General features: G+C 42.1%; 1 protein-coding gene across 1 annotated transcript in view; it reads left to right on the plus strand.

Moving 5' to 3' along the window:
- The window catches only part of LOC122790513 (solute carrier family 12 member 6-like), a 1559275-nt gene that overhangs the window by 1039320 nt on the left and 493076 nt on the right, over positions 1–26879 (plus strand). Inside the window, exon 8 of the mRNA XM_044058063.1 lies at positions 5277–5500. Coding sequence (XP_043913998.1) covers positions 5277–5500 — 224 coding nt within the window. The remainder of the gene's footprint in view (positions 1–5276; positions 5501–26879) is intronic.

The following is a 26879-nucleotide window of genomic DNA, read 5'->3' on the forward strand; positions in this document are numbered from 1 at the left end:
GGCGCATGGCAACTGTGGTCCCACTTCACAAAGGCGGTGCCTCCACCGACCCTGGAAATTACCGCCCCATCAGCTTGACAAGCCTGATCTGCAAAGCCATGGAGAGGATCATAATGGAACTCATAAATAAAGACATAGGGAACTTGCAGACTTTGGATCCAACCCAGTTTGGCTTTGTCAAAGGCAGATCATGCCTTTTAAACTTGGTCGACTTTTTCGAAACAGTCACCAAGGCCATTGATGAGGGAAAGGCAGTCCATACAGCCTACCTCGACCTGGCAAAGGCTTTCGACACAATACCCCACCCAGGTATCGTCGAAAAACTCATCAGCTTAAATGTAAACCCATACATCACAAGATGGGTTGCAAACTGGCTAAGTGACAGAACCCACAGGGTCAGAGTTGCTGGCGCCATGTCAGACTCAAAGCCTGTCACAAGTGGGGTCCCACAGGGCTCAGTCCTGGGCCCACTCTTGTTCGGCATCTACTTTTCTGAAGTACAAACAAACACAGGAGGGTTATGGCTGACAAAGTTTGCAGATGACTGCAAACTGGGCGCCATAGTCGAAAACACATCTGACACAGATATCCTTCAGAAGGGTCTCACAGAAACGGATAACTGGTGCCAGAGCCATGGCCTAAAGTTAAACGCCAAGAAATGCATAGTCATACCCTTCGGGAAAAACAAGGTTACCCCTAGCTACCATATAGGTGGCAATCCACTGAGCACAGAAGAAGTTATCAGAGATCTGGGGACTCAGGTTGGCAGTAACCTATCGTTTGACACTCACATTGCTAAAGTAGTTAGGAAGACCTTCTACATTGCCCACCTGATCATGAAGGGATTCACATCTAGATCAAGGGAGGTCATCATCCCCCTGTACTCATCACTCATCAGACCAATGATTGAGTACAATGCTCCATTCGGAATGTATCTTACCCGACACCTGCAGCAGCTGGAAAGGCCCCAAAAGTTCTTCACCAAAAGGATAAAGGGTCTCAAAAATATGTCTTATGCTGCCCGACTGAAAGAACTTCATCTCTATTCAGTCACTTATCGCCTGCTCAGAGGTGACCTGTGCCTGACATACAAGGCCATGTCAAACCCAGATTTGATGAACATGCTTCACCTCAAAAAATCTAGATCCCTCAGAACTACAAGGGCGGGAGACTTAAACCTTGACACGGTCATTAATAGGACATGCTGGAGGGACAGATTCATCACCCAAAGACTCCCTATGCTGTGGAACAAAATCCCGGTACATGTGAGGCAGAGCACCTCGCTGGCCATGTTCAAGAGAAATCTTGACCAATGGATGGGAGATCGCAGATATACCCCAGGGATTACCTCAGTGTCTCTGCTTGACAGAGGCACAGCAAAACAATGGGCATAGTTTTCTTCAAACTAAAGGGTGGCGAAAGCCACAAAAACTCTGGGCTAGGCTTATAAATGCCCTTGGGCAGATAGCCTAGTACGAACCTATGAACCTATGATCAGTGCTCAGAGGTGTCCTTACACGTTCGATTTTAGTTACTAGTACAGTACTGCAGAGTATTTCGTGTTACAGAATGAGGTGAGTCTGAGTTGGAGAGGGATGGGGTTTGTTTGTATTGAGAACATTTTGAGTATTGCAGAGTATTTCGTGTTACAGAATGAGGTGAGTCTGAGTTGGAGAGGGATGGGGTTTGTTTGTATTGAGAACATTCTGAGTACTGCAGAGTATTTCGTGTTACAGAATGAGGTGAGTCTGAGTTGGAGAGGGATGGGGTTTGTTTGTATTGAGAACATTCTGAGTATTGCAGAGTATTTCGTGTTACAGAATGAGGTGAGTCTGAGTTGGAGAGGGATGGGGTTTGTTTGTATTGAGAACATTCTGAGTATTGCAGAGTATTTAGTGTTACAGAATGAGGTGAGTCTGAGTTGGAGAGGGATGGGGTTTGTTTGTATTGAGAACATTCTGAGTATTGCAGAGTATTTCGTGTTACAGAATGAGGTGAGTCTGAGTTGGAGAGGGATGGGGTTTGTTTGTATTGAGAACATTCTGAGTATTGCAGAGTATTTCGTGTTACAGAATGAGGTGAGTCTGAGTTGGAGAGGGATGGGGTTTGTTTGTATTGAGAACATTCTGAGTATTGCAGAGTATTTCGTGTTACAGAATGAGGTGAGTCTGAGTTGGAGAGGGATGGGGTTTGTTTGTATTGAGAACATTCTGAGTATTGCAGAGTATTTCGTGTTACAGAATGAGGTGAGTCTGAGTTGGAGAGGGATGGGGTTTGTTTGTATTGAGAACATTCTGAGTATTGCAGAGTATTTCGTGTTACAGAATGAGGTGAGTCTGAGTTGGAGAGGGATGGGGTTCGTTTGTATTGAGAACATTCTGAGTATTGCAGAGTATTTCGTGTTACAGAATGAGGTGAGTCTGAGTTGGAGAGGGATGGGGTTTGTTTGTATTGAGAACATTCTGAGTATTGCAGAGTATTTCGTGTTACAGAATGAGGTGAGTCTGAGTTGGAGAGGGATGGGGTTCGTTTGTATTGAGAACATTCTGAGTATTGCAGAGTATTTCGTGTTACAGAATGAGGTGAGTCTGAGTTGGAGAGGGATGGGGTTCGTTTGTATTGAGAACATTCTGAGTATTGCAGAGTATTTCGTGTTACAGAATGAGGTGAGTCTGAGTTGGAGAGGGATGGGGTTTGTTTGTATTGAGAACATTCTGCAGTCAGTCACCTCGTGGTTGAACGTATGTTTACAGTCACTGACATTATTACTAGATGGAAGTGTGTTGGCAATTTTATTATTATTATTTTAACTTTTTTTGTATTTCTTAGTCATATGAGTATACAGGTCCAAGGACCCCTTCCAGCCATGTGACCCATTCTTGTGGCATAGAGTGTAAACAGTTGTAAGTGTGAAGTAGGAATCTCAAAGTACAGCGGTAATTTTAAGACAAGCAGAGTGTGACACAACAACACAGCATGTGTAAAACAAGCAGAGCATGACACAACAACACAGCATGTGTAAAACAAGCAGAGCATGACACAACAACATAGCATGTGTAAAACAAGCAGAGTATGACACAACAACACAGCATGTGTAAAACAAGAAGAGTATGACATAACAACACAGCGTGTGTAAAACAAGCAGAGTATGACATAACACAGCATGTGTAAAACAAGCAGAGTATGACATAACACAGCATGTGTAAAACAAGCAGAGCATGACATAACACCGCATGTGTAAAACAAGCAGAGTCTGACATAACAACACAGCATGTGTAAAACAAGCAGAGCATGACATAACAACACAGCATGTGTAAAACAAGCAGAGCATGACATAACAACACAGCATGTGTAAAACAAGCAGAGTATGACATAACACAGCATGTGTAAAACAAGGAGAGTATGACATAACAACACAGCATGTGTAAAACAAGCAGAGTCTGACATAACACAGCATGTGTAAAACAAGCAGAGCATGGCATAACACAGCATGTGTAAAACAAGCAGAGCATGACATAACAACACAGCATGTGTAAAACAAGCAAGTAGTCATCCTGAGATGGTGGGCATTAATAGGGAAGTAATGGGCCTCCCCAGGGGATACCTACCCTAGGAGAGGTGAGTGGGCTCCACCTCTTCATTTCTCTGAATCTGATCATCTGTTCCAGTGCTGGGGCTGCTGTTCAATCTCTGGTCATCTGAGTCACAGAGGCTTTATCCTCTACAGTGTAGATCCAGCCAATAATAAGTACTTGACTCATCTTCATGTGTTGTATAGGTAATGTGTAACACTTTGTGTTACTAAATTTGAAGCGTCATGTTAGCTCTTGCCGTTAGTCTTTTCCTGGGCCTCTGCTTTTTTTTTTTGCTGCACCCTTTGGGACTGATCATGATAACTTTTCTACCTGCACAAAAATTGCCTGATTTGTTCTGCAGTTGTAAGAGCTGGGGATTCCCAGGAAGGCACCACCCCTACAAACCCATTCATACCTGCTTGAGAATCCCATGCGAATTGTTCCTGCTATGGAGAGTTGGGTGATAGGAATTTGGCCAGCTTTGCTGATCCAGTGGGGCAACCTGCCCTCTGCATTGGCAGAATACTGCCCTTCCTAGCACAGGCTCTTCTGAGATGCACTGTAGCTGTGAGAGTTCCCCGCAGCTCACAGTGCAACTTGCACATGGCAGCACAGGCTTGATAGACTAACGCTCCACAAGTTAGTGCCCCCCACTAGGTACCAGCCATGTTGTGAGCCTGAGCCACCTTCCTTCTATCCCAAATGGGTTAGCAGGCAGGGTCTGCTCATTTCTGCTCTTCCATTCCAGCTTCCACAGGTACCCAGTCCTGTTCATACGTGGTTTCCCTGCAGTGGAGTCCGGGCTTTATCACTCTATGTCATGGAGCAGCTTCAGCTGAAAGTGATCTCCCAACTGGAACCTTCTGGTAAACAAATACAACCTAACACTTGAGTGAATGAATAAATATATAATGGCCATCACTGATGTTGTATGACTTGGGGTAAACGATTACAACCTAACGAATGAATAAGTATATGATTGCCATCACAGATGTTGTGTGACTTGTGATAAACAAATACAAACTAAGAAAAGAATGAATAAGTAAATATACGATGGCCATCATTGACGTTGAATGACTTGTGATAAACAAATGCAAACTAACAAATTAATGAATAAATAAATAAATATACTATGGCAATCACCAATGTATGACATGGGAATGTCTTGGCAGCTGCTAACAGTGTGTTTCATAGTAGCGTTTTGGCACTTTTTAGCATTCTGTGAAATGGGCACATATTAACAGTTTCTTCCATTGTATGCACTTGGGGGAATTGTCATGGGCACGGTATATAATGGAAGTATGCTGACGTTCACTAACTATGTACAACATGGAACCATGTTGGTAGTCAGTAACACTACCGGTGATGGGAAACAGTCAGGATTTGTTGATGCACTGTATGCTGTGTGGAAAACATTGGCAGTCACAGTAGCTGTATGAGATGAGGCCATAAACAGTATCTTATTCTTTAACATCCTTAAAAGTCAGTGAGAAAATATTTCATTATCAGTCTGTCCAGTTTAAGTGGCTTGTGGGTCATGGGCCTGGTTAACTCTTCGGACATATAATGGGAAACAAAGTCTTAAATTCAGACAAGTTATATGACTGAATGGGCTGAATTCCAGTACGCTGAGAAGAAGAAAGTAAAAAAGAAAACATAATGGTTAATCTTTAGCTAATGTTTCCATTTTTTTCGTTGCAGAATTACATCTCTCCACCTGCTGCAATATTCTCTGGCGAGGGCTCCATGCTTAACAATATGCGTGTGTATGGCACGTGTTTCCTGATTCTGATGGCGGTGGTGGTGTTTGTAGGCGTGAAGTATGTGAATAAGCTGGCATCCCTTTTCCTGGCATGTGTCATCATTTCTATTCTAGCCATTTATGCTGGTATCATCAAATCAGCTTTTGCCCCCCCTAACTTTCAGTAAGTACTGTATCATGTTACCTTAAAAAAGAAAAGATAATTGCCAGTGCAAAATTGTATGACTGAAAACCAGTTAACAAGCAAAGCTGGTTGATTGGGTGTTGTTGGCATAATCAGCAGAGCATACTCCTTAGCAATGAAAGTAATGTAATGTTGTACAAACACAGCTGGACAGGCTAGGCAATTACAAGTGCATGCGTTTATGCATGCAGAGAATTTGCAATGGGGTACGTGAAAGTGTCAAAATATTTTTATTCATATCAGTCTGACAATGTTAACTTAAAATGGTGCTGCCTGCAGGGAGTTCTTAAGGTCAAACTACATGAGAGAAAATAATTCTCTCATTTTTCTTTTGTGTTTATTCCACATTTCAGTAGGTAATACCTTTTAATAGGACCTGCAGAAATGCTGTATTTGTGGAAAACAAAGCAGAATATTTGTCTCTCAGTTCAAGATCTTAAAGGTACCCATAACTACAGTGCCACACATGTTTAGATTGTATTTTCTTTTTAAGATTTGTACTTGTATTATGTTATAGTATTTTTATTGTAGAATTATTCACATCTATGTGTGTAAATTTTTTTTTTATTTTTACTCCTTTACAAAATGCCAAGGTAGCATCACATTTTCGACACTATTCATTTTGTGTATTATGTCTGACGTCTTTAGTGCCGATGTGATCTACTACTCTTGTTGCTTTAAGGGTATTCACATATTTTGTCAAGATAGAGCAGTGTTTATTGTTTTCAGCATTGTTTTGTGTAGTCACATAAATAAATAACATACATAAATTAAACCATTCATTTATTTATTTACTTATTTATTTATTTGACATTTGTTTACCGGGGTGGTCCAACTGGGTCTACAGAACCCATTTTCAGTAGAGGCCTGGGGGGAAAGCTCCACATACAGTACAATACAAATACATTGTAGTCCAAAACAGTACAATTGACATGAGGAATATTGTACAAAAATAAGCTGATAGTACGTAAACTAAGTTACAAGATATACTACACATCTGAGTAATTGTATAGTTATATAATTTAAGACAATTTTAGTCATTTTAACAACATATACATAGCCTATGAGTAGCTAAAGTGTACCAAAGTAGTATGTTCTTAGTACAGTGTATGACATTGGTGGTTATAGTACATGAAAATTAAAATGTTAGTTCCAGTTAGGAAAATAATAGCAGAAGAGTTAGTGACGCAGAAAGGTAGTGAGAAAGTTAAGAATAGAGATATTTATAGAAAGTTAAGAATAGAGGCATTGCAGACATTTTATAGATATGTTCACCTTTAACAACATTTAGGCTTACAGTTTCCTATTAGTTTGTTCAGTTTATTTGTGTTTGTTTAATAAAATAACTTTTTAAAACTTTATTTGCCATTCTGCACTCATTTCATGGGTATCAGTTAAGGCTATCTGTTCAGTCTGTTGATATTTTTGTGTTGAATAACTTGATAATTGCATTCTGTGGTCACAAGTTTGGATGGATCATTAAAGATGGCGGATGCATGCTCCCATTTTGGTCTTGGGCAGTCTGTTCCAACTTTGCTTCTTTATGCTGACTGTAATCACGAGCATCTTAGTCCCTGGGTGGGGGAGGGGCATTCTCAGGGCAGAATGATGCAAAGTGCCTGCTTAACTGCAGAGACAAGCCTACACATCCCCGAACTGGAACGAAGTGTGGATCTCTTGACCCTGCAGGCCTTTCAGGCTTTCCAACAGAATGTGATTGCCATCCAAACAGTATATCTGTAGAGGAAACACTGAGGAACTTGATCTTACCCCCTCTGTCGGGAAGATGTGAAAGGCCAGGATTGGCCATATCAACCAAACACTTTGTGGTAGACATTTGTTGTTGATCAAGCCAACTCTTACTGGACAGGCTGAGACGGTGTCTGCAAATACCGCAGAAGTGGTCCCTAAGCTTGGACAGGTGCACAGTTAGTTTTCTACTGCTGTCATCCAGGTTCCGTCTTGTTTAGCCTTTGCAGTACTTTCCCCCGTCTTACTGGGTTTTAGTGTGCTAGAATTAAAAGGACTGTCCATGTCATTCATAATGCGGAAAGGTGATTTCAAGAGTTAGTGACGAGACTATGAATGAAATTACTGTCAGTCCCAGTACTATAAACAGGTTAAATTTGAAACAAAACTTGTTTTGAAGAGGCAGGGGCTCTGAACCTCACTTCCCCATACCCCCAGTTTATATATACAGACTCCGTAATTGCGCAGTAATGGAGAGGGCAGCAAATTTCAGCTGGAAGTAGTTTTCGTCGTAATTTGCATATGTAGTATTGGGACTCACAGCATTACTCATGAAACGGTCATCCGATTCACTCTGTCAATAATTCTCTTAACTGCAGCTTTGGTGGAGCCAGGGCTTATAACCATCCACTACATCCTACTTTATTTCTTTATGAAAAATACTGTGAAAATGTTTTAAGAAAGTTGTTATGTCATGTTTTAGATGTATTAGTAACATGACTATGGAGGAAAAGGAGCCTCTAAGTGAATTATTTTCTAACCATGAGTTAAGAATTATGAAATCTGACAAGGGAGGAGGGGCCATCCTGATGGATTCGATTGGTTATATGGCTAAGATGTTCAACTTACTTAATAATGAATGTCAATACAATAGAACATAATTAAATGAAATTAATATAGCTTATCACAAAATAGATTTGATTTTAAAGGACCTTTGGGATCAGGATGCCATTGATTATAATTTATTTAAGTTTTTAAAGGTAGAAAAAACTGTTATACCAGCTGTCTTTGGCATAAGCAAAGTACATAATGTTTATGAGCCCCCCCATGTCCGATAGATTTTGCTTGCTGCTGGCTCCAAGACCCACCCACTACTGCTGTATGTAGATGGTACTCTAAAAATTTTTTCAGGAATATAGTTATGTGCTACATGATTTGTGGGATTTCTTGAGATATTTACATCATGATTTTTGTAATGATGCGTGATTATTAGTTACAATAGATGTTATTGATTTGTTTTAGGTTATATCTCATTGCGTTGGTCTCGACTGGTGTAGGGAGGCTTGTATGCAATATCGAGACCTGCCAGCTAGAAACATTAATATTCTTGTTGTTTTTATGTTACTTGTATTGCCTAGTAACTTCTTGTACTGTGAAGGAGAATAGTTTAAAAAGGTTGTAGGTGTAGGTATGGGGGCAGCTTGTGCCCCCATTTACGCTAACATTATTTTTTGGTTCTGGGAGCAAATTACTGTGTTTAAATCAGAGTTTAACCAGTATATAGTGACATACTTTCACTTTTTGCTTGATGTTTTTGTTGTATGGATAGAAAATGTATTGGATTTGGAGAATTTTGTAGAATTTCTCAACACTTCAGGTCATTTTTTAAAATTTACATTTTCGTACTCCTGTGAGTCTATTAATTATTTGAATATGACGTTGAGAAAGATGTGGCTAAACAAAGGTTTAGTTCTGCTTTGTATAGAAAACCGACTTATTCTAATATATTCCTACACTTTACAGTAGTCATCCTTTTCCCAGAAAAAGAGTTTAGTGAAAGGTCGAGTGGTACACATTTCTAGAATTACATCTGAAGACAATCATTTTTGTGATGATATTAACAAGTTAATTAAGACGTTTCTAAATAGGGGATGTCTAGTTGGAATGTTGCATGAAAGAAAAGATGGTTTATAAAAAGCGTAAAGTGAATTTTGCCTCTCTTGTTAGGGAAAGGTCCAGAGGGAGCTATGTCAAAAAATAAAAAGTATTCCAATTCTGAGTATATACTTGAGAAATATGGTCCTTGGACCCAAAACACTAGAAACGTAATGGCTGAGAATTGGAAAGAAACTATTTATGATGACTCCATACATTCGATATTAGGAACTAATCTACATTTTGTATATAAGAGGCGCTCAGTATAAAAGAAAAGATGCAGTTGATGGCAAGTAAAAATGAAGTGGCTATTAAATGTGGCTGTTGCCCAAAATGAATTAATTTTTGTAAGGCAAACTTTAAAATTGCTACCCGCCAGTATAAATTTAAGTTGTTACATGTCACTGTAATTCAGCAAGCATAGTCTATATTGCTTTCTGTGACAGCTGCCGTCATTGTTATATAGGCAAAATTGAAAGGCAGTTGCAACAACGTATATATGAGCATGTATATGATATAAGAACTCTAAATTATAATAATACCTTATGTAAACATAAGCATGTTTGGCATGAGCATAAAACTTTTTTTTTTTTTGTGTTGGAATAAGTTTTTCCGAATATAAGAGGTGGATTCTGGGAACAATAGCTTGAATATTTAGAACTGAAATGGCAATTAAGACTAGAAGCTAACAAATTGCCAAGATTAAATGAGACAATTATTTTAGCAGTGTTTTAAAGATGCATGCTTCAAGATTGTGAAAGAAACTTTTAAATGTTTTCAAGATTATCTGTTTTATGCATTTGTTGTGTAGATTTCATAAATCTACAATCCTGGTGCAGGTCATAGCTTAAGTGCAACATGCATTAGAACCATCCTGGTGCAGGTCATATCATAAGTGCAGCATTGATTAGAACAATCCTGATGCAGGTCATATCATAAGTGCAGCACTGATTAGAACAATCCTGATGCAGGTTATATCATAAGTACAACACTGATTAGAACCATCCTGGTGCAGGTCATATCATAAGTGCAGCACTGATTAGAACCATCCTGGTGCAGGTAATTTCATAAGTGCAGCACTGGTTAGAACATTCCTGATGTAGATGATATCATAAGTGCAGCACAGATTAGAACCATCCTGATGTAGATGATATCATACGTGCAACACTGATTAGAGCCGTCCTGGTGCAGGTCATATCATAAGTGCAACACTGGTTAGAACCATCCTGATGCAGGTCATATCATAAGTGCAGCACTGGTTAGAACCATCCTGGTGTAGATGATATAAGTACAACACTGATTAGTCATACCATAAGTGCAGCACTGGTTAGAACCATCGTGGTGCAGGTCATGTCATATGTGCAGCACTGATTAGTACCATCCCAGTGCAGGTCATATCATAAGTGCAGCACTAATTAGAACCAATCTGGTGCAGGCCATACCATAGGTTCATAGGTTGCTACTAGGCTATCAGCCCTAGGGCCTATACAAGCCTAGCCATAACAGTTCCCTGGCTATTTCTTCCCACACTATTTACTTCCCTGGACCCCTGTCTAACAGGGCGACTGACATGATCCCCGGGGTGAATGTCCTTTCTCCCATCCAATCGTCAAGGTTCCTTTTGAAGAGGGCCAAAGAGGCACTCTGCTTGACATGTATGGGCAATCTATTCCAGAGTCTGGGGAGTCTCTGGGTCAGGAACCTATCCCTCCAGCATGTTTTGTTTATTGTGATGACAAGGTTTAGATCCCTGGAGTGTGTGACTCTGAGGGATTGGGATTTCTTTAAGTGTAGCATGTCCAACAGCTCTGGGTTTAACATGGCCTTGTATGTTAAGCAGCGATCACCTCTGAGTAGATGATATGCGGCAGAGTATAGCTGGAGTTTTTTTTAAGGCGGTCAGCGTAGGGCATCTGCTTTAGGGCTGTGATTCTTTTAGTGAAGTATTTCTGCGGCCTTTCCAGTTGTTACAGATGTCCTGAGAGGTACATACCAAACGGGGCGTTGTATTCTATAATGGGTCTAATGAGGGATGAGTACAGTGGGACAATGACCTCCTTTTTTCTGGATGAAAAGCCCTTAGTGATGAGGTGTGCCACATAGAAGGATTTCCTGACTGTTGTGGCAATGTGGTTATTGAAGGTGAGACCACTGTCCACCTGTGTCCCTAAGTCTCTTATCACACACTCAGTGTTTAGTGTACTGCCACCTATATGGTAATTCACGGGTACATATTTTTTCCCAAAGGGGATAACTATACATTTCTTGGCATTGAGCTTGAGCCCATGGCTCTGGCACCAAGCATCTGTTTCTGTAAGGCCCTTTTGTAGAGTATCCACATCATTTGGGGATTCAATAATGTCTCCCAGTTTGCAGTCATCTGCAAACTTTGTTAGCCAGAGTCCCTTAGTGTTGGCCTGTACTTCAGAGAAGTAGATGCCAAACAAGAGCGGTCCCAGGACTGAACCCTGAGGTACTCCACTTGTCACTTGTCTGGAGCTGGATTTGGAGTCAGCTACTTTTAAGTGTGGGTTCTATCAGTAAGCCATTTAGCAACCCATTGGGTGAAGTAGGGATTAATGCCCAGTTTAGTAAGTTTATCTATGATTCCAGAGTGGGGGATGGTGACAAAGGCCTTGGCATGGTCTAGATAGGCTGTGTGGACCACCTTACTCTTGTCCAGGTCTCTGGAGACTGATTTGAAGAAGTTAATCAGGTGCAGCACTGATTAGAGCCATCCTGGTGCAGGTCATACCATAAGTGCAACACTGATTAGAACCATTCTGGTGCAGGTCATGTCATAAGTGCAACAATGATTACAAGCATCCTGTTGTACATGATATCATAAGTGCAGCACTGGTTAGAACCATCCTGGTGCAGATCATATCATAAGTGCAACACTGATTAGAACCATACTGGTGCAGGTCATATCACAAGTGCAACACTGATTAGAACCATCCTGGTGCAGGTCATATCATAAGTGCAACATTCATTAGAATCATCCTTGTGCAGGTCATATCATAAGTGCAGCACTTAGAACCATCCTGATTAGAACAATCCTGATGCATGTCATGTCATAAGTGCAGCACTGGTTAGAACCATCCTGGTGCAGGTCATATCATAAGTGCAACACTGATTAGAATCATCCTGGTGCAGGTCATATCGTAAGTGCAGCACTGGTTAGAACCATCCTGGTACAGGTCATATCGTAAGTGCAACACTGATTAGAACCATCCTGGTGCAGGTCATATCATAAGTGCAGCACTGGTTAGAATCATCCCAGTGCAGGTCATATCATAAGTGCAAAACTGATTAGAACCATCCTGGTGCAGGTCATATCATAAGTGCAACACTGATTAGAACCATCCCAGAACCATCCCGTGCAGGGTCATAAGTGCACACACTGATTAACCATCATCGGTGTAGGTCATATAAGTGCAGTACTGATTAGAACCATCCCGGGTGTCAGGTCATAATATAAAGTGCAGTACTGATTGAACCCATCCTGTGCAGGTCATATCATGAGTGCAGCACTGAATAGAATATCCTCCTGGGTCACCAGGTCATAGTGCAGCACTGGTTGGGTTAGAACAATCCTGCATGTGGTGTCATAGTAGAACCATCCTGGTGCAGGTCATATCATAAGTGCAACACTGATTAGAACCATCCCGGTGCAGGTTATATCATAAGTGCAGCACTGATTAGAACCATCCCGGTGCAGGTCATAAGTGCAACACTGATTAGAACCATCCCGGTGCAGGTCATATCATAAGTGCAGTACTGATTAGAACCATCCCGGTGCAGGTCATAGCATAAGTGCAGTACTGATTAGAACCATCCTGGTGCAGGTCATATCATGAGTGCAGCACTGAATAGAACTATCCTGGTGCAGGTCATATCATACGTGCAGCACTGGTTAGAACCATCCTGGTGCAGGTCATATCATAAGTGCAGCACTGATTAGAACCATCCCGGTGCAGGTCATCGCATAAGTGCAGTACTGATTGGAATCATCCTGGTGCAGGTCATATCATAAGTGCAGCACTGGTTAGAACATTCCTGATGCAGGTCATGTCATAAGAACAATGCTGATTAGAACCATCCTGGTGCAGGTCATATCATAAGTGCAACACTGATTAGAACCATCTTGGTGCAGGTCATATCATAAGTGCAGCACTGGTTAGAACAATCCTGATGCAGGTCACATAAGTGCAACACTGATTAGAACCATCCTGGTGCAGGTCATATCATAAGTGCAACACTGATTAGAACCATCCTGGTGCAAGTCATGTCATAAGTACAACACTGATTAGAACAATCCTGATGCAGATGATATCATAAGGGCAACACTGATCTTAACTGACATCAAAGGAAGCTGCTTTTCAGTCAGGCTTGCCCCTTTGTAAAGATTCACTACATTTCAAGTCATAGGCTACATGTAATTTCTCAGTAATACGGCAAGAGTAAAGTTTGAACTTGTTCCTTGGGTTCATCTCATTCATCAGATCACACTCATGACTACTCACTGAAGTCCTTTAGAAACATTTTTCAGAATCATTTGCCCTAAGCCTTCCGGGCCAGCAGTGCATTGTGTCAGCTTTGATGTAAAAGTCTATTGTAATAGCTTGACACTGTGGATGTGCTGTACCATCCATAAGGTGCATATTCGTGTTGCCTTCTGAAAGGAATGTGTACTATGAGGCTTTAGCATTTTTAATGTTATGCACTTGTATACTGTAAATTGTACCTGTTTATATGCATTTTAGCAGGCAAGCATGCATTATGTTACAATTATCAGTCTTAATCAACTTTAGCTCTACACTTGCAGTATCATGTGATTTTTATGTTGGATAACATTATTTGTTCAGTGTGATAAACGAAGGCTACAGTCTCACAGCCCATATTGCTTCTGCCAATTTAAATGTGATGGCATGAACTTAAGCTGAATTGCTTGCACCAAATTTAGGAGTGGGTAGCATTACGAACTTATGGCAAATGTGCACTCCCTGCAAATATGCTTTATATTGATCAGCTGCAGAGCATTGTTACAGTCACTGGTTCTCAAAAATTGTACCTGCCTTGCTGCTAGTTCAAAGGCTTCAAGTGCTATCATCTCTCCAGTAACCAAAACTTGTTTAAGGTTATAATGTGTGCACACAAATACACACACACACACATAGACACACACACACATACACATACTAACTCATGAAGGGGTTAATGATATCTCACTTATATCAACACTGCCTTCCCTGACTTTGTGGTAACATGCTGCCACCAACCAGACAAAGTAACACAATTGGCAGTAATGCCATAATGGCTGAGGTGTTTACCTCATAGGTACAAGGTATGATTCTCATCTAAGATTATTGGCTAGTCTTGTAATAGTGGACTGATAACCTAGTATTTATGGAATTAGGGGTTGGCATAATGGTTAAGGTGTGTACCTCACAGACACAAAGTACAGGGTTCGATTCTGACATTTGGGGAAATTGGCTAGGCTTAAAATGGTCTGGAAGGGCAGCTAACCTAGTACTTACCTGTAAGCCTATCAACAGTTAATATTTATATAAGCCAGTCATTAAACACTTGTATGGTAACAGTTGCTTTCGTAGTACCTCTTCAAATAATGAATATCAAGTGTTCAATGTCTGTGTTTATGTGGACACATGATGTATCTGTCACCAGGAGTATGAGAGTAAAGTTAATGATGGTTTTAGAATACAAAATCTGTGCCATAAAAATTGATAACTGATTGCTATTTGTAATAAGAGAAACTGAGGGTGCCTGGTAACATAAATGTGTTTGTTTCAAGGACTGAACAGTAGTTAGCAGCTGTGTTACTTTAAAGGTATTAGCTGTAATATTGTTGTGGCTAGATAAGGATAAGTCTAACTCCTGGAGGGCAACTGGGGAAGGGGGTGGGTGGGAGGAGGAGTAAAGTGGACCTGCCCTACATGTAGTGCAGAACTGTCCGTTCCTTCACCAAGTTAATCAGCAGAGGGACAAGATAATTTGAGCACTAATTTTCAAATTGCTATGCACAGCGCAAACATTCAGAAAGAATACCCATCAAGAAATACTACAACGACTGCAATGGGATGGAGGGAGAGCATGTCTGACCACTGATAGTTAATCAGCTAAACAAATAGCATAGTTACTAAAGCAAACCAGACACAGTTAGTTACTTTAAACTGTGGTAAAGCACATGGCTGCAGACAGTCTTGGAATGCGTGTTTGTGTGTGGGGGCTTCATAAGAACATGCAGCAGTCAACAAGTGTTTGCAGACTTACCACCTTTCCCTGGGGTATAGCTAGCATCAAACTAGATAAACTGTTAAACAGAGCAGATCAGCTGACTAAAGCAATGCTAAAACTAAATGGGACCCACATGCAATTTATGACTGTACTCCAAGTGCAGAGACTCAAAGGTGGCTGTTTCTTCTTACTTGGGAAGGGGTATGCGCATGGTTAAAGCATAGTGAGGAAAAACAGGATTTGTGTTTCAGAGCAAGGCATAAAAAAATAACACAGGCGTATGCCTACGTAGTTAGCATAACTACAGTTAGCAAATGAAGCATGTAGCTGTATCAAGAAAAGCAAGAATCACCAGATGCAGAAAGCTAACTTCATACAAACCCAGGCATGCACACATACTTTACTTTTACACAGTCAGCCATGATACATAATGCTTATTTCAGTAACAGTAAATGTAGAAAATAAATGAAAAATTGCAGCTGAATTTACCAAGGCAATATGCAATACAGTCTTCAGCAATTAATTAAAAGTCATGAGTCATGAGTGAGGCCAGGTAAGCAGGGAAAATACAGGGAATATGTTCATTCGATTGAAAACCAAAATATTGAATCACAAATTGTTGAAAACTGAAACTATCGACCACCTGTTTAATGCATGGGGACAAGACTCACTGTACCCCCTCCCCCTACTAATTATATATACCAACACTTGAATCCTACAGCAACGAGGAAAGAACAAATCCCATTTTCAATATTTTTACTTTTCTTATTTTGTGATTTAATAATCTGTGTTTTCAGTCAAATGGATGTATTCCAAATACAGATGGGGCGTACACTAATCAAAATGTAGAATTGTGGATAGACTCAGTTATGCACGTTACAAAAGCAGACCTAAAACATATAGAGACTTTACTGAGTGTTGTGGGAGAGTCAGTGTAGTATAGTTTGTGGTGTAAGAAAAGGTCGCACAAAGTATGAGGCTGTTGAAAGAATCCGATCAAAAGCTGTGGCTGCATGCAACGCAGGTTAGAGCTCAAGATTACAAATGCACAGTTACTGACAAAATTAGTGGTGTAGATAAACTGTGACATAAATAAAAAGATAAAATTGGACAATAAAGTAATAAGGTGATGTTCTTCGTGTTTCACTGTTGCAGTCATCACATTTGGGTTATCTGCTTGCAGGTTGCCCTCAGTCGGCCTGATTATCAAAGTCTTGGGTCCTGCGTCGGTTGCTGTATCATCTTTCATGACGTCAGGTAGTCAGGGGTATAAAGCCTGCAGCCAACGCCATTACATGAGTCTTTCTTGCCTGAAGCAGAAACAGATCGCAAGTGCCGGTCGGCCGACTCCTGAAATTTCGAGTTTCAGATCCAAAGTCTTCAACTAAGCTAAGTACCCCATTGGGGAGCCTTTTTCTTTCTCTAAACCAATGTCAGTAAAAGTTAACAATTGTATTGCTTGTGAAAAGCAAATACCTCATAAAGATTTTCATTCGTACTGCATTCCTTGCCTAGGCCCAGACCACGACGTACCTCACTGTCAGTTTTGTGCCTTATTCAAATCTCGTACTATTCATCGTTTGTCTATTTTCGCATCTAAATATTTTGGTACTCAGTTCAATTATCCAGAAATGGCTTCGGTAAGCCACCCGACTACCGACATTCCGAAAAATGGAAAGATAAAGACAGAGACAGACCGCATAGGTCCAAAGCTGTCGGTGACGCTTCTAATAAGCTAGTCACCAGTTCAGCGGTACTCACTGAGGTACTTTCGCAGCCCCTGATACCCGCTACTTCAGATTCGCAGTCCTGTACTGAGACCCATTCTGAGTCCGGTATGCCGCAAGATGCTTCTTCAACTGTGGAACCTGCGGATGTCTCTACCTTGGATGGGTCCGGAGACGCTGTGCAGGCACCAGCTTCTGAGAGCGTATTCAGGGCTACTGACTTGCATATTAAAACAATGCCATCTTCTTCTTCATGGCCTAAAACTCGATCCATGCCCAGAAAACCGACGCTCAGACCACATGGTCAGGCCCCTATGCCTAAAAAACAAATGATAAGAATGGCTGAAGACCTTATTACTCTAATCAGGGGAAGCCACCCTTCTCCCTCTAAGAGACCTAGAACTGACTTTCCTTCTGATTCTTATGATCAGGATTCTAAAATTTCAGTTTTTTCTGATGACCAGGATTTGCCCTTATCTACCTATGAGGATTCTGATGCAGAGGACTCCATTCCCTCTGCTTCCCCTCCAGGGGATTTCTCTTTTGGTGAAACCTTGCATACTCTTAGGGAGCATTTCCGCTGGGAAAGCCTGGATTACTCTGACTCCAAAAATGAGGCTTAGGCCTCAACACAGGCCTTTAGCTATCCCTCCTGTACTGGACGTTGTAGATGATGCCTTATCAGAATCTAGCTTGGCCACTGACACTTTACCTCCTCCTCCTAGAAAACCTGATAGGTATTACAGGGTACCTGACTCTCAAAAGTTTCTCTTTAAAAATCCTACTGCGGATCCTGAGACCATTTCACAGGGACCCAAGGGCATTTAGGCCACTACTGCCAAAAATCCTACCCCCTCTGATAGAGATTCCAGTGCGCTGGATAGATGGGGTAAGAAGGTATGCACTTTTGCAGCGTTAGCCATTAGGGTCTTAAACTGCCAGTTTCATATGTTGAAGTATCAGCAGCATATTATTGGATTGCTTAAACAGAAAATTATGTTGATTTCTGACTGTGCTGAAAATAAAGAATTTAATGCATTCTGCTGAACAAGTGGGAAAACATACTTTGCAGTGTGGTTTTGATTCATTAGAGGGATCTTGCAGGGCTGCTGTCATTGGGTCTGTACTTAGAAGGCATGCTTGGCTTAAGGAGGAATCTTTGCCAGATCATGTTAAAGCTAAATTACTGGATGCTCCCTTAAACCAAGACTGCCTGTTTGGCAACAAAGTAGAAGAAGTACTTAAAAAGATGGAGGAAAAAGCTAAATCTATGCAAACTGTTAAATATTTCCTGCAAGTACAGCCTCCCAGATTTCCCTCTAAGAATTGGTCCTTTCCTGCCTCTTCCAGGCCTTATGAGTCGAAACCCAGAACCAGCAGAACACCCAGGCTTCAGTCCCAGGGTGCTCACAGGACTAAGCAGTGGGGCTCCCACTTCCAAAGCAGGGAGTAGTAAGACTCCCCCCATGGTAAACTGTCTCAGTGACTTAACTTTAAACCTTCCAAGCCCTGCACAACTGACAGTTCCTTTAGGGGGAAAGATTCCCTGCATGCAAAAAACTGGGAACTCATTACCCAGGACAAATGGGTTCTAAATATAATTCCCCAAGGATACTGATTCCACTCCTTACCAACCCCAAATGGTTGGCCAGACCTACCCCCAAATCAGTGGGCAGAGGCTCAAAAGCAGGTTCTCTCTCTTTTAAGCATCAGGGCTATTCAGCCTGTCCCAGACGAAGAATGGGGGCAAGGTTTTTACTCAAGACTTGTCCTGGTACCCAGGAAAGACAACTCCTGGCGTCCTATCCTGGATCTGTCTATCCTAAACACATTTTTGGTAATCCTAAAATTCAAGATGCTAACTCTTCATCAGCTGCTTCCCATGCAAGGCAACAATGCCTGGTTGGCAACACTGGATTTAAAGGAAGCCTACCTGCACATCCCAATAAGGGAATCTTGCAGAAGATACCTACGCTTCAAAGCAGGCTACACGCACTATCAGTTCTCTGCACTGCCCTTTTGCTTATCTACTGTGCCCAGGGTATTCACAAAGTGCCTAGCTCCAGTCATTGCATTTTGCAGGCAAAGAAATATTCAAATATACCCATACTGGATGATTGCCTAATTCAAGCAGAATGCCGGGACATATTATTACATCATCTGGCATTTGTAAAGAAATTGCTAACTTCTCTGAGGTACACCATAAACGAAAAGAAATCAAATGTTGTACCCTGCCAACAAATTGTATTCCTGGGAGCAAGCTTGAATACAACTTCCCAGATGGCCTACCTCACGCCAGAGAAACAAGTTCATTTGACAGCCTACTTCAATCTACTGACCACAAAAACCCAGCTATCTGCAAGGAAACCATATGCAAGACTGCATACAAAGAAACTACAATGGTATCTTAAAAGCCTATGGTGTCAGCATTCTCAGGATCTAAAATCAATGACTCCTATCATATCTTGTCTAAAGACAGAGTTCCTTTGGTGGGCAGAGGCCTGGCACCAAAACAAAGGACTGCCATTCACTCTACCCCCTGCCACTCAAACCCTAACAACAGACGCATCAGACTATGCATGGGGGGCTCACTTGGCAGGGCAGTGCATTCAGGGCAAATGGAACCCAAGTCAAATGCACCTGCATATCAATCAAAAAGAAATTTTAGCTGTACAGAATGCTCTGACAGCCTTCAAGGACCACATTCTTCCCGGACAATTATTGGTAAAGACGGACAACATCACTGTTATGTGGTACATAAACAAGCAGGGGGGAACCCACTCATACCCTCTCTGCAGACTAGCCATGGCTCTGTGGAACACAGCCTTGAGCTACCAAGTGCACCTATAGGCTCAATTCCTGCCATGAAAGCTAAATACACTGGCAGGCGACCTAAGCAGAAATCTCATGGACCCACACGAGTGGAAACTGGAACCAAAGATATTCAACATGTTGAGAAACAAATGGGGGAGCCCAGAGATAGACCTGTTTGCCTCCCCTCAGAACTACCAGTTGGACAAATTCTGCACAAGGACTTCCCACAAACAATCTTGGAAAGTGGATGCCCTTTCCCTCACCTGTAAAAACCTATCAGTTTATGCCTTTCCCCTCTGCCTCTCCTCTCCAAAGTGTACTAAAGATCAAACAGGACAAACCAAGGGCAATACTGATTGCACCGGACTGGCCACGGCAACACTGGTATCCCCTCTTGCACAGTGCGTCACTGCTGGCACCATGACACCTGCCTCAGACCCCTGTCCTGCTGTCCCAGCAGGAGGGTCAGATTCTGCACCCACAGCTTCAAACCCTTAACCTTGCAGCCTGGCTAATTACCTGACCTCTCCGTTACCATCCCTCAGTAAGCAAGTGATGGATGTCATTCTGGAGCCAAGGGGGCCTAGTACTAGAAAATCCTATGCCGAAAAGTGGAAAAGATTATTTTCCTGGAGCCAAACTCAGGGTATGGGCACAGCAGTGCCAAATTTACCTCATATTCTTCAATACTTAACTGAGATGCTTCACAAGGGCCTTTCATTTTCCTCCATCAAAATTCAAGCCTCAGCCATTTCAGCTCATTACAACACAGAACCACCCCTATTCTTTCATCCACTGCTGAAGCAATTCCTCAGAAGGGCCAAAAACGTAAGACCACCCAGGAGAGCCCCTTCTCTAGCCTTGGACCTTAACTTTGTATTGGAAAAGCTCACTCTTCCTCCCTTTGAGCCAGCTGCAAATGCAGAGTTGAAATTCCTTTCTTGGAAAACAGTCTTCCTTCTAGCCATCACTTTAGCAAGAAGAGTGTCTGAGTTATAGGCCCTCATGGCAGTGGAGCCTTTCATCATCTTTCATGCGGACAGGGTATCCCTCAGGACCAATCCCTCATTTATGCTCAAGGTGGTATCCAGTGTGGCCCTTAATCAGTCCATTCATTTGCCAACCTTCTTTTCTAATCCATAGAACAAAGGGGAACGGATATTGCACTCCTTGGATGTGCACAGACAACTTAGATGTTACTTCGACAGGACTAAGCCTGTCAGGAAATCTGAACAGCTGCTGGTGGCATTTGCTGCAGGGGCAGAGGGAAAGGCCATTTCAAAGCAAACCATTTCTAAGTGATAGGCTATTGCATTCATTTCTACTGTAAGCACCATGGAAAACCTACCCCACAGGGGATAAGACTGCATTCAACCAGGGCTGCATCTACCTCTACAGCCTTTCTCAGAGGTGTCCCTACCAGGGACATCCTAGAAGCTGCTACCTGGAGTTTTGTGCATACCTTCACCAGGCATTACCACTTGCTAATTTCTTCTAAACCCATAGCTGGCTTTGCCACTGCAGTCTTGCAGGGCCTTTTAGCTGGTCCAAATGCTATCTGATTGCCTCCTCCCATCCTTAGCTTTGGGAATCTACCCAAATGTGATGACTGCAGCAGTGAAACATGAAGAACATAGTACAGTTGTGTACACTTACCATAAATGTAGATGTTCGAGTGTATTCACTGTTGCAGTCCTGGTTACCCTCCCTCCAGCCCCCTGACTTCTATTGATTATGTCTCTAATCCTGTTTACTATGCTTAAAGCTTTTTGGTGTATTTGCATTTTTGTTGGAGGTGTAACCTTGTTTATAATTGCTTCCCATTATGAGGGCACTTGACGTCTGGGACAAGAAAAACTGATGTAATGGCGTTGGCTGCAGGCTTTATACCCCTGACTACCTGACGTCATGGAAGATGAGACAGCAGCCGACGCAGGACCCAAGACTTTGATAATCAGGCCGACTGAGGGTTACCTGCAAGCAGATAATCCAAATGTGATGACTGCAACAGTGAATACACTTAAACATCTACATTTATGGTAAGTGTACACAACTGTACTTAGCAGGAGTAATGGGGATGAAATAAGAGAACCATGAAGTGTCCAGCACAAGAAGCTTTTTGCAGTTAAAATCCCAAGTAAGGGTTGGGAATTGACTAAATGATTAAGATGTTTAGCTTACAACCACAAGGTGCAGAGTTTGATTCTCAGAAGGGGTAATTGACTAGGCTTAAAATGGCCCACAAGGGCAGTTAGCCTAGTTCTTGCCTATGAACCTATATCGTATTTACTATGTGCAGCTGTAATCATGAGAAGTGTTGTCCTGAATTTAACCAGTTGTACAAAAGCTGTGCTATAAACAACCATGTTGAAAAGATGTATAAAAGGAAGGATGTGTATGTTCAAATAAAACTGCATGTTGATCAGAAAAGTTTAAATTAGTTGTTTGTACTTTTGAAGTGAAAAGAACTGGTGCACTGACATCAGAAAGTGCATCAGAACAATGTGGCAAGAGTAAATCAAAGTGTTGACAAGAAACACGGAGAATTAACCAGCAGAATGTTGAATTCAAATTAAATGCAGAGGCAGAATGTGATATTTTTAGTATTTTAATAATTTGAAGATAATTTTTGAAGCATTGTGATTAAAGGCACAGAGAAGAGAGCTGCATGTATATTGGTAATTAACTCAGGACACAGCTTATACCTTCCACGGAAGTAAAATAAGACTGAATTGTTTTTACTTACTGATAACTTTTGGTCAAGCCTAAGTTTCTTCGTTATTTAAATAACCTCATTCCTAAGTCTGTGTTGGTATACATGGCTGGAATTGTTTTGTTCATAAGTTCATAGGTAGGTACTAGGCTATTTGCTCTAGTACAATACAAGCCTAGCCATATGGATTCCCTGTCTATCGGCACTTACAGAAATGTATTTTCCTGCACCCCCCCCTGTCAAGCAGAGCCGCAGAAATGATCCCTGGGGTGAATTTCCTATTCCTCATCCAATTGTCAAGATTTTTCTTAAAGAGGGCCAAAGAGGTGCTCTGCTTGACCTGAATGGACAGTCTGTTCCAGAGTATGGGAAGTCTCTGGGACAGGAACCTAGCCCTTCAGCATGTTGTTTATTGGGGTGACAAGGTTTAGGTCCCTGGAGCGTGTGGCTCAGATGGATTGGGATTTCTTTAAGTGGAGCAGGTCCAACATTTGTGGGTTTGACATGGCCGTGTATGTTAGGCAGAGATCACCTCTGAGTAGCGATATGAAACAGGGTAGAGCTGGAGTTTTTTGAGGTGGTCTGCATAGGGTGTATGTTTTAGGCCAGTGATTCTCTTTGTGAGGTATTTCTGTGGCCTTTTCAGCTGTTGCAAATGTTTCGTGAGGTATATTCCAAATGGGGCATTGTATTCTATAATGGGTCTAATGAGGGATGAGTAGAGGGGAACAATGACTTCCTTTTTTCTAGATGAGAAGCCTTTTGTAATTACATGGGCCACATAGAAAGATTTTCTGACTACTGTGGCGATGTGTTTATCAAAGGAGAGACCACTGTCCACCTGTGTCCCAAGGCCTCTTATCACACTTTCGGTGTTAAGTAGGCTACCACCTATGTGGTAGTTCAAGGGCACTTGTTTTTTTTCCAAAGGGGATGACTATGCATTTTTTGGCGTTGAGCTTGAGGCCATGGCTCTGACACCAGGCATCTATATCAGTGAGGCCCTTTTGTAGAATGTCCACATCCTTTGGGGATTCGATAATGACTCCCAGCTTGCAGTCATCTGCGAACTTTACTAGCCATAGGTCTTCAGTGTTGGCTTGAACTTCAGAGAAGTAGATGCCAAATAAGAGTGGACCTAGGACTGAGCCCTGTGGTACTCCACTTGTCACAGTTCTAGTACTGGATTTGGAGTCAGCTACTTTGACTATGTGGGTTCTGTCAGTGAGCCAGTTTGCAACCCATATAGTGACATAGGGATTAATGTCCAGTTTAGTGAGTCTAGCTAAGATTCTAGACTTGGGAATGGTGTGGAAGGCCTTGGCAAGGTCCAGATAGGCTGTGTGAACCAGCTTACACTCATCCACGTCTCTAGTGACTGTTTCAAAGAAGTCAATCAGATTTAGGAGACATGATCTACCTTTCACGAACCCAAACTGTGTTTGGGTCCAGAAACTGTAGATTTCCAATGTCTCTGTTTATGAGTTCCATGATGATAAGTTCCAGGGCCTTACTTACAGACCAGATTCATCAGACTGATGGGGCTGTAGTTACCAGGGTCCGTGGCGGATCCCCCCTTATGGAGTGGGAAAACTGTAGCTGTGCGTCATTCAGTGGGCATAAAGCCTGAAGTGAGGCTAACATTGAATATGGTACATAGGTAGGGTGCCAGTTCGTTTTGTAGTTCATGTAGGACACAACCCGGGATGCTGTCTGGTCCCATGGATGCTGTATTCTTGGCTTTGACTAGTGAAGTTTTTATCTGTGCAGCCGTAATTACCAGGACTTGCATTCTTCCAGTATTGAGATAGGCCTTTTGGGGGGTGAAACTGGCACTGAACCTGTCTGCCAGAATATTGGCAATATCAGTTGGATCAGTATATTTGGTGCCATTGTACTGTAACTCAGAGCAAATCTGAGTGTTGCCATTGAGGTTCTGTGGTTGTCTTTAGAGTCTGTGGCATTTTTGTTCTTGTAACTAGCTTTGGAGGATTTTATGAGGGATCTCAGCTTCTCACTGATGCTGACCAGGGAATTTTTCCAATCCTGGGTTTTTACTCTTTTTTGCAGGAGTTTCTTTCTTCTGTTGTATAGTATGGCCGGGGAGCACCGGAGTAGCTTCTTTTTTGGAAGATAGTATCTTGGTTCTATTTGGGACGGCACGGTCCATGCACAAGTGTATTGTTCAAGCAGTGCATTAGTGAATGATTCTTCGTACTCGCTTTCACATTCCGTGCACATGGGCATTGTGACGTTTGCCACTCCAGTCTTGAAAAGCCTGACGTTGGCCTTGGAGAATTTTTTTAAGGTGGTTACCTTGGTGGGGGGAGGAGGTGGGATGTGGATGTTTAGGGTGATTAACTTATAGTCAGGTCTGACCAATGGAGTACAGCATCTGTCTCCCATGTTGGTAATGATCAGGTCCAGGACATTTGTGCCCCTGGTGGGGGTATGGATAAGCTTGTCCAAGGCATTGGCATTTATGAATTCCAAAAAACGTTGAGCAAATGTGTTGGTACTTGAGTAGTTTTCCCAGTGAATGGCGGGGTAGTTGACGTCACCTAGTATTATGGTGTTTGGTTTTACCTGAATATTTTGTTGAGAAAAGTGGAGTGGCAGTCTTGGGGCATAGTTCGAGATCTGTAGCAAGCTGCAGTTTGGATTGCAGTCTTGCTTAGTGTTAGTTGCACTTGGAGAATTTCAGATGCATTATGTTGGGCAAGAAGCCTGGAGGTGTGGATAGTCTTAATGAATATGGACACGCCTCCACGTTTAATGTTCTGGTCCTGATTGGGTGGCCAAAAGGTGTGGTATGAGTTGTATCCTGGTATAGTCGGGATGCTCTGTGGAGCCTTGAACCAGGTTTCTGTCACTGCACAGATGTCGATGTTCTCCATTTTTAGGAGTGCCTCGAGAGAGTGCATTTTGAGGTTTAGACTTCTAGCATTGAGTAGCATTACCTTCAGATTTTGCATGCTTGTATCTGTTACGGTGGTGGTTTTGTCCTTTGAACCTTGCCTAAAAAAGACACTATAGGTGTGGCAAGAGCTTTAACCAGTAACCTGAATCCCAGGGGCGACGGGTGCAGACCATCTCTGCAAAGCATCCTGGTTTGTCGATCATGTCGTCCCAGGCAGACAGATACTGTTTCCCCTTATAACGACACCAGAAACTTAGCCAATTGTTGAAGTCCATCATTTTGTCCTTGTACTGTGGTATCATTCTGGGTGAGGGCAGGATGCTGCTCAGGGCTAGGATCTTGCCTGACTGGGCTACCAGATCCGAGAGCTCCTCCATGTCTCTTTTCATGTAGTCCAGGGAGGTGCATCCCAGATCATTCACACCAACATGGATGATGACAGAGTCATAATCATTCCTGTTGTGAAGTGACCCGAGTGTGTGCGTTATGTTGCAAATTCTGGCACCCGACAAGAAGCAGACTGTAATCTTCTCTTTATTCAGCCTGGTGAGTGGGACGTCAGTGTGCCTGACTACAGAGTCACCTGTGACTAGTGTGTTGGGTACTTTGTTTTGCCTTATGGATTGTTAATGTGTGGCACACTGGTGTTTTGGGCTATGTGTTGCTTTGGTTGTGTTTGTGGGTGGTGGTTGTTTGTGTGTCTGCTTTGGGGGTCTCTGTTTCCTGTTTAGATTTACATTGAGAAATTCTGCATATGTAGGTACGTGTTTGGCATTGCTATGTGTAGGTATTGGTGGTAAACGTTTTGAGGGACTATGTGTTGAGTGTAGTATTGTGCGGGTGTTGACCCTCTCCTCTTGACTGACTAGTTCAGTCTTGGTTGGAGAGAGCTTGGCTTCCAGCTTGGCTATATAAGTGCATCTAAATTACCCAAACATCTGCAGTTATGCTTCTAGAAACATAATTATTCTCTTGTAAATTATGCACTACTCAGCACACATCTGATGCTGTGTGTACTTCCCTCCTTTTCATATTTATTTAATTGTAGTGGCACTGGTTGGTATTACATTTTCTGGATCAGGCTTCAGTCCCTGTTGTATTGGAATGTAACCTTAATATTTACACTTGCCATGTTAGTTTGCATTTCCACTTATTTGAGTTAAAGTTATGCTTTCTTTATTTATCAAATGTACCACTGTTTTGCCATTCTTATCTTGTGTCTTACCCCATACAAATGATAGTTGCAACATCTCAGAAATCTTCATTTACATGTGTAGTGTGTCTTTGGAATACCAGTGTTGC

This window comes from Protopterus annectens, chromosome 16.part0 (assembly GCF_019279795.1).
Source record: "Protopterus annectens isolate FY-2018-M chromosome 16.part0, PAN1.0, whole genome shotgun sequence".
NCBI lineage: Eukaryota > Metazoa > Chordata > Ceratodontiformes > Protopteridae > Protopterus > Protopterus annectens.